The 12,527-nt window shown below is 49.7% G+C and overlaps 1 protein-coding gene across 3 annotated transcripts in view; it reads left to right on the forward strand.

The window, feature by feature from the left end:
• Positions 1 to 12,527, forward strand: part of CUL9 (cullin 9) — a 38,003-nt gene that overhangs the window by 21,322 nt on the left and 4,154 nt on the right. For 2 of the 3 annotated variants that reach the window (XM_019985562.2, XM_070778005.1), the window contains exons 23-31: positions 9 to 191; positions 317 to 477; positions 719 to 947; positions 1,043 to 1,223; positions 6,400 to 6,545; positions 6,683 to 6,812; positions 6,965 to 7,164; positions 7,561 to 7,811; positions 8,757 to 9,102. In XM_019985562.2, the coding sequence (XP_019841121.2) occupies positions 9 to 191; positions 317 to 477; positions 719 to 947; positions 1,043 to 1,223; positions 6,400 to 6,545; positions 6,683 to 6,812; positions 6,965 to 7,164; positions 7,561 to 7,811; positions 8,757 to 9,102 (1,827 nt within the window). The remainder of the gene's footprint in view (positions 1 to 8; positions 192 to 316; positions 478 to 718; positions 948 to 1,042; positions 1,224 to 6,399; positions 6,546 to 6,682; positions 6,813 to 6,964; positions 7,165 to 7,560; positions 7,812 to 8,756; positions 9,103 to 12,527) is intronic. The other variant, XM_070778007.1, reaches the window with a different exon arrangement.

Genomic DNA, 12,527 nt, shown 5'->3' on the forward strand with positions numbered 1-12,527 from the left:
CTCCTCAGGTCAGCACGTTCCTGGCTGCGGCCTGGAGGGCCCCGGACTTCGTGCCCCGCTACTGTAAACTCTACGAGCGCTTGCAGAGGGCAGGCTTGGAGCTCTTCGGGCCCCGGGCGGCCTTCACACTGGCCCTGCGCAGCGGCTTCTCTGGCGCCTTGCTGCAGCAGTCTTTTCTCACCACTGCCCACGTGAGTGCAGGGCCCAGCGGCCTCCCGGGCTCCTTCTGCTCTGCCCTTTCATCTGCTTCCTCCCACCACCCCCGAAACTCTGCTCCCTCTTCATGGTTTGCTCCCGCCCTTTCCTTTTCCCCCAGATGAGTGAGCAGTTCGCCCGGCACATTGACCAGCAGATCCAGAGTGGCCTGATGGGTGGAACCCCTGGAGTGGAAGTGCTGGGGCGGCTCCAGTGGCACCTGGAGCCCATCATGGTCCTCTCTGGCCTGGAGCTCGCCACGACTTTTGAGCACTTCTACCAGTGAGTGCGGATCTGGAGAGGCAGGGTGTGCGAGGCCTAGAGTCTGAGGGTGGGGGAGACCTGCGTCTTAGAGGGAAGGCAAGGGAGGTGCAGTGGGGAGGTGAGGTTAAGATGCAGAGATGGCCGTGGCCCTGGGGAGGGGGAGGATGAGGCAGGCTGCAACAGGGGGACCTGTGTTCTGGAGCGGGAGGCCCTGCCGAGCGCCCACATTGAGGCTCGGCCTGGGCTGTGCACGCTGCAGGCACTACATGGCGGACCGTCTCCTGAGCTTGGGCTCGAGCTGGCTGGAGGGGGCCGTGCTGGAGCAGATCGGCCTTTGTTTCCCCAACCGCCTCCCCCAGCAGATGTTGCGGAGCCTGAGCACCTCGGAGGAGCTGCAGCGCCAGTTCCACGTGTACCAGCTCCAGCAGCTGGACAAGCTGTTCTTGGAGCAGGAGGACGAGGAGGAACAGGGCCTGGAAGAAGAGGAGGTAAGAGCAAGGGAAAGAGTGGGAGAATAGGCGAGCAGGAGAGTCTGGACCAAAGAAGGGAGCCCAAGAGCCCTTGGAATCCTTCTGTCTCTCAGGAGGAAGAGGAGGCCGAGAAGGAGCTCTTTATCGAAGATCCAAGTCCAACAGTCTCTGTACTGGTCCTGTCACCACGCTGCTGGCCGGTCTCCCCTCTCTGCTACCTGTACCATCCCAGAAAGTGCCTTCCCACAGAATTCTGTGATGCCCTTGACCGCTTCTCCAGTTTCTACAACCAGAGTGAGGAGATAGGGACAGGCAGTTGGAGATTGGGGTGAGAGTTGGGGTGGCATCTCAGAGAGGAGGAGGAGAGAGGCTCTTTGGACAGGAATGTATAGATAGGAAGCAAAGTGGTCTCTGGATAGAAGCATCGCTAGGGAAGGAAGGGTGGAGAAGTGTGGGTTAGATCTTCATTAATTTCTTTCTGATTTTCTTCACCTTTATATGAACTTGCTCTGTTTTTCCTTTTTTAACTTTAAGTTGCATGCTTATTTCATTTTTAGTCTTTTCAGACTTCTGGTTTTCAAATGAAAGTATATAAGGCTGTTCATTTCCTATCAACATTGCTTTAGCTGCATTCAGTAAGTTCTTGGTTTTTGTTTTGAAGAGTTTTTTTTTTTTTAATTGAGGTAGAGTTAGTATTCAACAAAGTACACAAATCTTAATTATAGCTTAATGAAATTTATATCCGTATGCCCTCCTGTAAGCAGCCCCCCTGCCTGATCAAGACATAGAACGTTGCCAGCACAACAGAAGGCTTCCTCCTTCATGTCCCTTTTCTAGTCAGTATCTTCTTCCAGGAGAAGTTACTATTCTCCCTTTTCATCGTAGGTTTCTGCCTCTAATTTAAACATCATACAGATGGAATCACAGAGCATGTATCCTGCAGCGTCTGATTTCTCTCACGGGACGTAGTGTCTGTGGGAGTTTTTCAGGTTGCCAGTTGCATCATTAACTTTGTTCTTTTGCGTTGCTGATTCACGTTCCACTGCATGAATTATGGATATTTGGGACGTCACATAAGTTTTTATCCTGTAGTACTTGCTAATTGTTTAGTTCTAAGAGTTTTCTAATTTCTATTTTGTTTCTTTGATTTATTAGTTTTCTGGAAGTATATATTTTTAAGTTTCCAAACTTGGGTTTTTTTTTTTGCTTAGTCATCTTTTGCTTTAGATTTTAACCTTCATTCCCTGTGGCCAAAGAAGGTGATTTCTGTGATTCTGAATCTTTGCATTGAGTGAGTCTTATTTCATGGCCTAGTAGGTGATCAGATTTTATAAGTGTTCTGTGTGTGATGAAGAAGAATGTGTACTCTTCAACCGTTGGATATAGGATTCTATTTATTCCTCTAAATTGACCTTGTTAATTGTGTTGTACAAATCTCTATCCTTACTTATTTTTGTTTGCTTGATTTATTACCTAGAGAAGTATGCTAAAATTTACCATTACAATAGTGAAGTTTTAAACTTCCAGTCACGTCAGTTTTACTTTATATATTTTTTGATTATGTTATCAGATACAAGGTTAAAATCATTTAACAGTAGATAATAATAGATAGAACTTTATATAGCAATAATAATAGAACTTTCCGCAATGATGGAAAAGTTCTTTTCTGTGCTGTCAAAAATGACAGCCATTCATGTCTATTGAGCACTTGAAATGGGACTAGTGTGACTGAGGAACTCAGTATTTAATTTTATGTACTTTAGCGTTTAATGTTAAATAGCCACATGTGTTGAGTGGCTACCACATAGAGGACTCTGTAGATTTAGAATCTTCATGGTCAGTTAAGCCTTATTGTAATGAAATGACCATCTTTCTTTCTAGTGAAGTTTTTTCTCTTAAGGTCTGTTTTTATCTGGTATTAATGGTGTACCAGCTTTCTTTGATTGGTATCTTTCTAGTATGTCTATTTCTGTCCTTTTACTGTTTTCTTTTGGCTTGATCATTATTTGAGGTCTCTCTTATTGTGGTAAAATATGACTAGCATACTTTGGCATTTTAGCCATTTTAAGTATAAGATTCAGTTGTCCTTTTACTTGAAAATTGTTTAATTTGGAAATAATACAGAAAAAAATTGTGAGAACAGTATAAAGAGCACTCGGAAACTCTTTTCTTTTTCAGTGTGTGTATGTTAGGCTGCCCTGGACCTGTGTTGCCGTGCATAGGCTTCCTCTAGTTGCAGTGAGTAGGGCCTGCTCTCCAGTTCCGGCATGCAGGCTGTTCATTGTGGTGGCTCTTCTCATCGTGAAGCAAAGGCTCTAGGCATGAGGGCTTCAGTACTTGCCACGCGTGGGCTCAGTAGTTATGGCTTGTTTGCCCCACGGCATATGGAATCTTCCCAGACCAGGGATTGAACCCGTGTCCTCTGCATTGACAGGCAGATTCTCAGTCACTGGGCCATCAGGGAAGTCCTCATAAACGCTTCGTCCAAGTTTACCTGTTGTTAACATTTTGTTCCATTTGCTTTTTAAATTTGCTCTTTGTGTACATATACACGTCTATAAATGTATATGTATGTATACTTTTTTCATGAACCATCGCATATATGTTGGCTCTTTGCCCCTAAATAATATACATTTCCTAAGAGTAAAATGTTCTTTTATGAAACCAGCACTCCATTTATTACTTTCAAATATTTAACATTCATATAATACTTTTAATCTAGTTTCCATATTCCAGTTTTGTCAATTACTCCATAATGTCTTTTTTTTTTTTTTTTTTTTAGTCCTGGAGAGGATCCGGTTCAGGAGTACCTGTTGGTTTAGTTGTTGTGTCTCTAGTCTCCTTTAATCTGGAGCAGTTCCACAGGCTTTCTTTGTCTTTTGTGATACTGACACAATTTTAAAGGAGATATAATCCTTTAAAATTCCCTAATTCCTCCTTTTAAGCTTATGTATTTCTGGATTCACGTTGCACATTCCTGGCCAGAGTACTAAGTGATGTTATATCTTCCCAGGATAGTATACATGGAAGCACAGGATTACCACCCGCTCCTTGTTAGTAATGTTAATTTTGATAGCCTGGTCAAGAGGCAGTTTGATTTTTCCACTGTACAGTTAATATTTTTTCCCCTGCTACTATTAATAAGCAATCTGTTGGCAGTATACTTTAAAGCCTGCCAGTATTCTACTGTCATCAGAATTCCCCTAGTAGCATTTTACGATTTTTTTTAGCCACCCTTGCAGCTTGCAGGGTTTTAGTTCCCCAACCAGGGATTGAACTGGGCCCTGGCAGTGAAATCAGTGAGTCCTAACCACTGGACCTCCAGGGAATTTCCTTATTGTACTTTTAATTTTGACTTCTTTTTATATTTTAGACATGTCTTTATTTAAAATATTAATACCTAGAACCTGTTTTCTAATCTCTCTTTTGAATTATCAATTTTTGTCTAGTTATTATAAGTAATAACATTTGACTTTTATTTTTGGTTTACTTTTCTTATAATTTTAAATTTTAGTTATTTACTATATACAGGAGTATGTAAAACATACAGTTAAAGCAAGAAAGTTCAGTAGAACACTAACAGATGTGATTCTGCCCTGGGTTTTTGTGCATTCTATTATTTTGGATTTTTAAAAAATTCCTTTTTGTCTCTATCAGTTTTGGAAGTTATGCATTCTGTTTCTGTAGTTGATTGCTCTTATATTTTTAATGTAAGTTTAACTTGTTAATGTCACCTCCCATCTCCCTGAAAAATGGAAGGACCATAGAAAATGTTAATTCCAGTCTGATCCCCATCTTGTACCTTTGTTTCTCTCCCAGCTGGTGATTATTGTTATTGTTTTATTCAGTTTGGATTCGCCATCATACTAGTTGCTTTGGTCACCGTTCCTTTTGTACCTTGATCCTTCTTTCTGAATTCAGTTTTCCTCCTAAAGTACATTATTTAGAAGTTTCTTAATTGATGAAATATTGCTAGAAAACTTTGATCAGTTTTTATTTTAGAATGGCTTATTTTCATCTTCATTTAGAAAATCTTTTTATTGTGAGAAATTTTGACATACCAAAAAGCAGACAGAATAAACTTCAGTGTATCACCATATATCAGTTCATGGCCAATTTTGCTTCATCTGTATGTATCCCACCCACTTTCCCCACCCCTCAGATAAAGATTCCTTTTAAAAGCCAGGATTCTATAATTATCAAACTTACAGAAATTAGTAGTAGTTCCTACTATTATCAGATATACAGTCAGTATTCATATTTCCCTAATTATCTTGAGCTTTTTAGAGTTTTTTGTGGGTTTTTTGGCCTATTGAGGATCCGAATGAAGCCCCCTTTTGCGTTTGGTGAGTTCTATCTCCCGTCTCCCTAAGTGTATGATCCCTGCCTCAGTTTCCCTCCCCTCTTGCGGTTGTTTGTGGAGGGCTGGCTGGTTGTCCAGAGCTGTCCATAGGCTGGATTATGTCTACCGAGTGTCCTCTAGCATGGTCCTCTGTCGCCTCCTTTCCTAAAGACAGATATTTAGGTGTTCAGATGTAGGAGCTTATTTAGATTCTGGGTTGATTTTCTCAGGCAAGGACATGTCATAGGTGGTATCATGTACTTCCTTCAGTACATGTCTTCCTGTGTGATGTTAAAGTGGATTTCAGCATCGTCTGTCCAATCTATACATTATATAGAATTTCCCATCAGCTGTTCACTAGACATTCATTCTCATTACCATTAGGGTTAGGAGCTAGTGACATTCTACTCTCATCCTCTCTCCATGTGTTAGCCAGAAGGCTCTGTCTGTAGAGAGAACCTTTCTCTCATCAGCTTTTTGGTTGCCTGGAAGGTCCATTTATACAGGAAAGGCTTGATTCTCTTTTCTTCTCCCTCTTTTTTAACCACTTTTCAAAATAATGTATTGGTTCTCTAGCTTCATCCAAAGATACCCATGAGGTCTTTGAAAAATAAAAGATATCATGAACTCATGGCTTTTAAAACATTTCACGTTTTTCAGTCCATCACAGGTGTGTGTGTGTTTTGTTTTTTTTTTTGACATTCACATTGTCCCATCTTGGGCCAGAGAGCACCTCCCAGTCTGGTTCCTTTTGGTACCTTCTCCTCGTGACAGCATCCTTGCTTTCTAGTCTGAGCAAACACCCCAGGCTCACAGCGGGTGGCAGAGACTCAGCCTAGCAGATCTCTAAAACTGTCAAGTTCTCTGGGAGCAAAGCCCAGCTCTCCTCTCTGCTGTTTCTGCTGTGGAGCTCACCGGGCACAGGGCTGGGCACAGGGTGGGCTCCAAGACCCCTGTGGCAGACACCGAGGGGCTGTGCTCGGGACGCTGGATGAGGCATGTGTGTGTGAGTGCTGGGCCCTGCTCCCCACAGAGACTAGCGGAGCCTGGCGAATGCTGCACGCTCGCCTCAGCCCTGACCCCTCATTTGCCCTGTTGTCTCCACTTCTTCCCTCGACACTCTCCCAGGTCAGAACCATCCAGCCTTGGACGTGGGGCCACACCGGCGACTGCAGTGGACGTGGCTGGGCCGGGCGGAGCTGCAGTTCGCGGACCAGACGCTGCACGTGTCCACCGTGCAGATGTGGCTGCTGCTGCATTTCAACCAGACAGAGGTGCCTCAGCTCCTCAGCCTCTCTCTCCTTCGCTTCGTCTGTCACTGTTTTCCTCAACTCTGGCCCACCTTCTTTCCCTCCTCCTTTTCCTTTGCCTTGACCGTCTGCTCCTGACTGGCCCTGTTTCTCCGGCCCAGGAGGTGTCAGTAGAGGCTTTGCTGAAGAATTCTGGCCTCAGCCCCGAGCTGCTGCTCCAGGCCCTCCTGCCCCTCACCTCAGACAGCGGCCCTTTGACCCTGCAGGAGGGCCAGGACTTCCCACCTAGGGGTAGGTCCGAGGTGGTGGGGCTGGGCTGAGCCCCTGCTCCCAGGGGTGGGCTCTCTGGGTGGGGGAGATACAGGGGATGAGAATGGAGCCCCCTTTGCCCTCACTCGTCTGTCCCTTCCCCTCTTTGGGCACTGACTGGGAGCGGGTTCCAGGTGTGCTGCGTCTCCGGGAGCCTGGGCTCCAGCCCCGTGGGGAGGCCCTGTGGCTGCTGCCTCCCCAGACATACCTGAATGTGGAGAAGGATGAAGGCCGGACCCTGGAACAGAAGAGGAACCTCCTGAGCTGTCTTCTTGTCCGTATTCTCAAAGCCCATGGGGAGAAGGGCCTCCACATTGACCAGCTGGTGTGTCTGGTAGGCACAGGGGACCCTGATGGTTGGGGGAAGGGGAGGGAGTCATGCTTGGGGGTGGAGTGGGGGGCAGAGGGCATCACGGGGAAGGTGGGTGACATTCCCATCTGGTTTTTCTATTCCTGATGGGAATTTAGAAGGTGGAGACCAGACATGAGTGCTGACCGTGTGCCAGGCTCTATTCTAAGGAGTTTCCATGATTAAGTCATTTAATCTACACAGAAATACAATGAGATTGGTGGTGTTGGTATTACTACTATTATTATTATCCCCATTTAACAGATAAGAAAAATGAGGCATGAGTTAGTAACTGATCCACAGTCAGGCAGTAAGTGGCAAAGCTGGAGGCTGGCTGCTCTGGGTAACCGCAGCCCACCTGTTTCCTCGCCTCCCATCCAGGTTCTGGAGGCCTGGCACAAGGGTCCAAATCCCCCTGGAAGCCTGGGCCGTGCCATTGCCGGGGGTGTGGCCTGTACCAGCACGGATGTCCTCTCTTGCATTCTTCACCTCCTGGGCCAGGGCTATGTGGAACGGCGGGATGACTGGCCCCAGATCCTCACGTACGCCACCCCAGAGCCCACAGGGCCCTGCCGGGGCCAGGCAGAGATCCCCTTCTTTGGCAGCCAGACCTCTGAGACCTCCAAGATAAGGTAGCCCCGTGCCCCCTGCTGCAGGGCCCCCCAGGACGAATGGCACCGCAGTGACATGGGAGGGGTCATAGTGCCAAAGCCAGGCTGCCAGAACAAAAACATGTCATTTCTTTCTTTGTCTAGCGCCATTTTCCCTGTCCCTGATGAGAGGTATTAGTCCTCATCCCCACTCCCAGCGTCATCACCCCCTTTGCTTCCGTCCCACGCAGGGGCCTTGCTGTCCCCAGACTCCTTAGGTAGGAGTCCAAGACTCATAAACTCCTTTCTGGATGTCTTTCGTGCTAAGCAGAATTGAAATACTAGGCAGACACATATCGAGTACTAACTATGCACTCTGCTTAGTGAAATATACAAATTCTATGAATAGTTTTCAGGAAGTCTGTTCTCCAGAGGAATTTGCCATAGGACTCCGCTAGCTAGCTGGCACCCTAAAGCTCTTTACCTCAGTTCCAGTTCACCAGGAGTTGTTCTGCTTTTACGCCGGCTGTTCAGACTGTGTAAATGCGAGTTTTCTAGAGTCATCTTTCTCAAACTTCCACTCGCACACATTTTCAAATTCACTGGAGCTCCCCGTGACACTTAGGCTGCTGGTCCACAGCCCACACGTTGAGGAATGAGGCTGTGGACTTTCTCTCACTGGACACACTGGGAGAATTTGGGGAGGGATCTGAGTGTGATCGTCCCATCCACTGCAGGTCAGTCAGCACCGTGACCCCTGCCCACTAGATTCCAGTAGTGCTTCAGTCACTGACTGCCAGCCCCACCCCACATACTGCAGACGCTCTGTGGAGGCTGTGCTCTGACGGTGGGTGGTGATCCTCAGGCTGGTTCAGCAAGTGTGGACGAAGATGCACAAGTGGGGACCGGGGGGCCAGGGTGGGCTCCAGCCAGCGGGTTGGATAAGCAGGGCAGTGAGACTGACCACTGACCCCTGTCTCTCTCAAGCCCAGAAGCCGTGGCTGCCCTGGCTTCCCTCCAGCTGCCCGCGGGCCGCACCATGAGCCCCCGGGAGGTGGAAGGGTTGATGGAGCAGACGGTGCGGCAGGTGCAGGAGACGTTGAGCCTGGAGCCCGACGTGGCACAGCACCTCCTGGCTCATTCCCACTGGGGCGCCGAGCAGCTGCTGCAGAGCTACAGCGATGACCCTGAGCCGCTGCTGCTGGCGGCCGGGCTGCGCGTGCCGCAGGCCCAGGCCGCCCCCGCACGCCCCGACCACTGCCCCGTGTGTGTCAGCCCCCTGGCGCCCGACCGCGACCTGCCCGCCCTCTGCTGCCAGCACTCCTGCTGTAAGGTGAGGCTCTCCTCCCCCCAGCACCCCGGCAACTCGGGAGCTCTGGTCTCCAGCCCCGGCAAGGCCACTTCCGGGCCTGGGCGATGTTGGATGAGTCTCAGTCCCTCTTAAGCTGGTTTTGTCATCGGTAAGTGGTGCTTTGACACTCTGCAGGGTGGTGGTTAGCATCTGGTGGTATGTGTCTTTGCTGCATATTGTAATCACTGGGAACTTTTAAAAAATCCCAGTGCTCAAAGTATGCCCGAGACCAATTAAATGAGAATCTCCAGAGGTGAAACAAGAGCTCCTCAGGGGATTCTAGTGTTCAGCCAAATTTGAGAACAATAGATAATACACACACTTTATAAAATCAAAGCACTTTATAAATGAGAAGTGTTTGGAAATTGGTGATGACTATGGTTTATGCTTTCCTTATCACCACCGAAGGTTTTTTTATTCCAAAATGTCATCACTTCTTTTATCTGTACACGTTCACTTAACATAAAAATTAAAAGGAACAGTTTAAAACAAAAACAGCACAAAAGCAGAGGGAAGTACGGGAAGTCAGGCTGCCGTGAAGCTGAGCGGAGAAGGCTGTAGCTGGGGAGGGAGCACCCTTGGGGTGGCGAGGGGCTGAGGCAGGAAGCCAGGTGCTGAGTGCCGTCTCCCCTGCCCCTGCCTCACAGCTTGTAGGACCAGAGCCCACACCCATCCACTTAGCAGGATGAGCGCCCTTGTTGCCATCAATTCTAGCCGCCTTTCTCAGCAGCGCCGCCCCAGTGGTGGGTGACCTGGGCCGTGTGTGTTTGCATGTGTGTGTACTTGGTACTTTTTCTCCTTCCCTTTTGCTCAGCTTCAAGTTACTGTTCTCACATAGTTGCCTCTGCCCCCCTGTTCCCAGGTTCTTAATGATTCCCTTTACACTTCCACTTTTTTGTTCAACTAATGCTTGTCATGGACCTCCTGCGTGCACAGCGCTGGGTGCTGCGTGAGGGAGTGGGGAGATGCGGGCAGACAAGGACCCGAGAGCTAATAATAACCACAGCTAATATTTATGGGGGCCTCATTCTGGGCCACTGTGCTGTTTTACAAACATTGTCTCGTTTAATTCCTGGAATAGTTCTGTGAAGAAGGTGAGCACAGTGGTGGGACAGCGGAAGGAGAGATTTGGGAGGTGGACGGGGGCCTAGTTGAGTTGGGTTGGCAGACAAGGGCCTTTATGGGAAGCCCTGGTAGGTTTTGAGCAGAGATGCAATAAGATCTGATTTCCAGTTTTGAAAAGATCACTTGGTGTGGAGAAAAGGCTTGGGCAGAACAAGAGTGGAAGTAGGGACACTGGTTCAGAGACTTGTACAAAGAGGCAAGAGGTGCTGGCCGCTGAGCCTAGGGACGGTGAAGGGGTGGACAGATCGGGACACATGTGGGGTAGAGCTGACAGGGTTGTGGCTGAGGACAAGGGCATCAAGACAGCTCCTGGGGTTTTGACCTGAGCATCTGGCAGGATGAGTTGGGGGAAATGTTAGGCCTGGGGTTGGTGTGCAAGGCAGATTTTTGAGGGGAAATTCCATCTGTTTTGGCCAAGTAAAGTTTGAGCTACTTTGTTGGGCACCTGTTTGGGACTAGCAGGCAGACAGTGGATTTTTCAATTTGGAAGTAAGTGCAGAAGCCTGGCTGGCATCACCCAGGGGGAGAGGAGCAGGCCCAAGGCACTGAGCGTGGGGCATCCCGACCCTGTAGAGACAGAGAGAGACAGGGAGCTGGGAAACGGGACTCAGCAAAGCAGGCTGAATCCGTCCCAGCAGAGGAGCCAGTGGCAGAGTGCAGGAGCCACTGACGGGGAAACCTTGGGGCCTGGAGCAGTGGGAGACAGCTTCCCGGGGTGAGGCTTGAGTGAGTGGCTGAGGGCAGGAGGGGAGTCCAGGTGGGAGACGGCATTCCCTCTGGCTGGGCAGTGGGGACAGTGGAGGCCAAGGGTAAGCCCCAAGCAGAGACACTCCTCGTGGGCATGGAGCAGGTTCCAAACTGAGACCTGGCCATTGTCCTGCAGGGCAGTGCTCCCACTCCACAGCTGTCGGCTCGAGGGCCTGTGTGCCTGCCCTCGTCGGCCTCGGGGTCTGAATGCGGAAAAGGATTTTGCATTCTACTTCCCAGCTTATCTGGGCTTGTTTTTCTATAGGAGGGGGTTGGTTTCGTGTAGTACTTGAGTGGAAGTAGTTCAGTTACGCACTTATTTATCATGGAGAGTCCTCATGGAACCACCTGGGGACTCTCCTGGGGTTTGGATCCATCATTTGGGGAAGCTCTGGGGTAGGCAGTGTGAGGGAGAGGGTCCTTAATGGAGTCTTTTGGAGGCTCAGGTGCTCATGAGGTAGTTGGTGTCTTCAGGAGGGATGAGGGAAGGAACAATCAAGAGGGGAGGGGATGATGAGGGCTGATGTTGGGGGAGGGAATGGGGGGGGCTGATGTTGCGGGGGAGGGGATGATGAGGGCTGATGTTGAGGGGGAAGGGATGATGAGGGCTGATGTTCGGGGAGGGGATGATGAGGGCTGATGTTGGGGGAGGGGATGAGGGGGGCTGATGTTGGGGGAGGGGATGATGAGGGCTGATGTTGAGAGGGGAGGGGATGATGAGGGCTGATGTTGAGAGGGGAGGGGATGATGGGGGCTGATGTTGGGGGAGGGGATGAGGGGGGCTGATGTTGGGGGAGGGGATGATGAGGGCTGATGTGGAGGGGGAAGGGATGATGAGGGCTGATGTTGAGAGGGGAGGGGATGATGAGGGCTGATGTTGAGAGGGGAGGGGATGATGGGGGCTGATGTTGGGGAGGGGATGATGGCTGATGTTGGGGGAGGGGATGAGGGGGGCTGATGTTGGGGGAGGGGATGAGGGGGGCTGATGTTGGGGGGAGGGGATGAGGGCTGATGCTGGGGGAGGGTATGAGGGGGGCTGATGTTGAGGGGGAGGGGATGATGAGGGCTGATATTGGGGTGGAGGGGATGATGAGGGCTGATGTGGGGGGAGGGGTGATGAGGGCTGATGTTGAGGGGAGGGGATGATGAAGGCTGATGTGGGGGGAGGGGATGATGAGGGCTGATGTGGGGGGAGGGGTGATGAGGGCTTGATGTGGGGGGAGGGGATGATGAGGGCTGATGTGGGGGGAGGGGATGATGAGGGCTGATGTGGGGGGAGGGGTGATGAGGGCTTGATGTGGGGGGAGGGGATGATGAGGGCTGATGTGGGGGGAGGGGGTGATGAGGGCTGATGTGGGGGGAGGGGTGATGAGGGCTGATGTTGAGGGGCAGGGACGATGAGGGCTGATGTTGGGGGAGGGGATGATGAGGGTTGATGTTGGGGGAGGGGATGATGAGGGTTGATGTTGAGGAGCGGGGACGATGGCTTGGGTTGGGTACGGTAGTGACATGATAGCAGGAGAAGGATTTATGAG

Source organism: Bos indicus, chromosome 23 (assembly GCF_029378745.1).
Source record: "Bos indicus isolate NIAB-ARS_2022 breed Sahiwal x Tharparkar chromosome 23, NIAB-ARS_B.indTharparkar_mat_pri_1.0, whole genome shotgun sequence".
NCBI classification, from domain to species: domain Eukaryota; kingdom Metazoa; phylum Chordata; class Mammalia; order Artiodactyla; family Bovidae; genus Bos; species Bos indicus.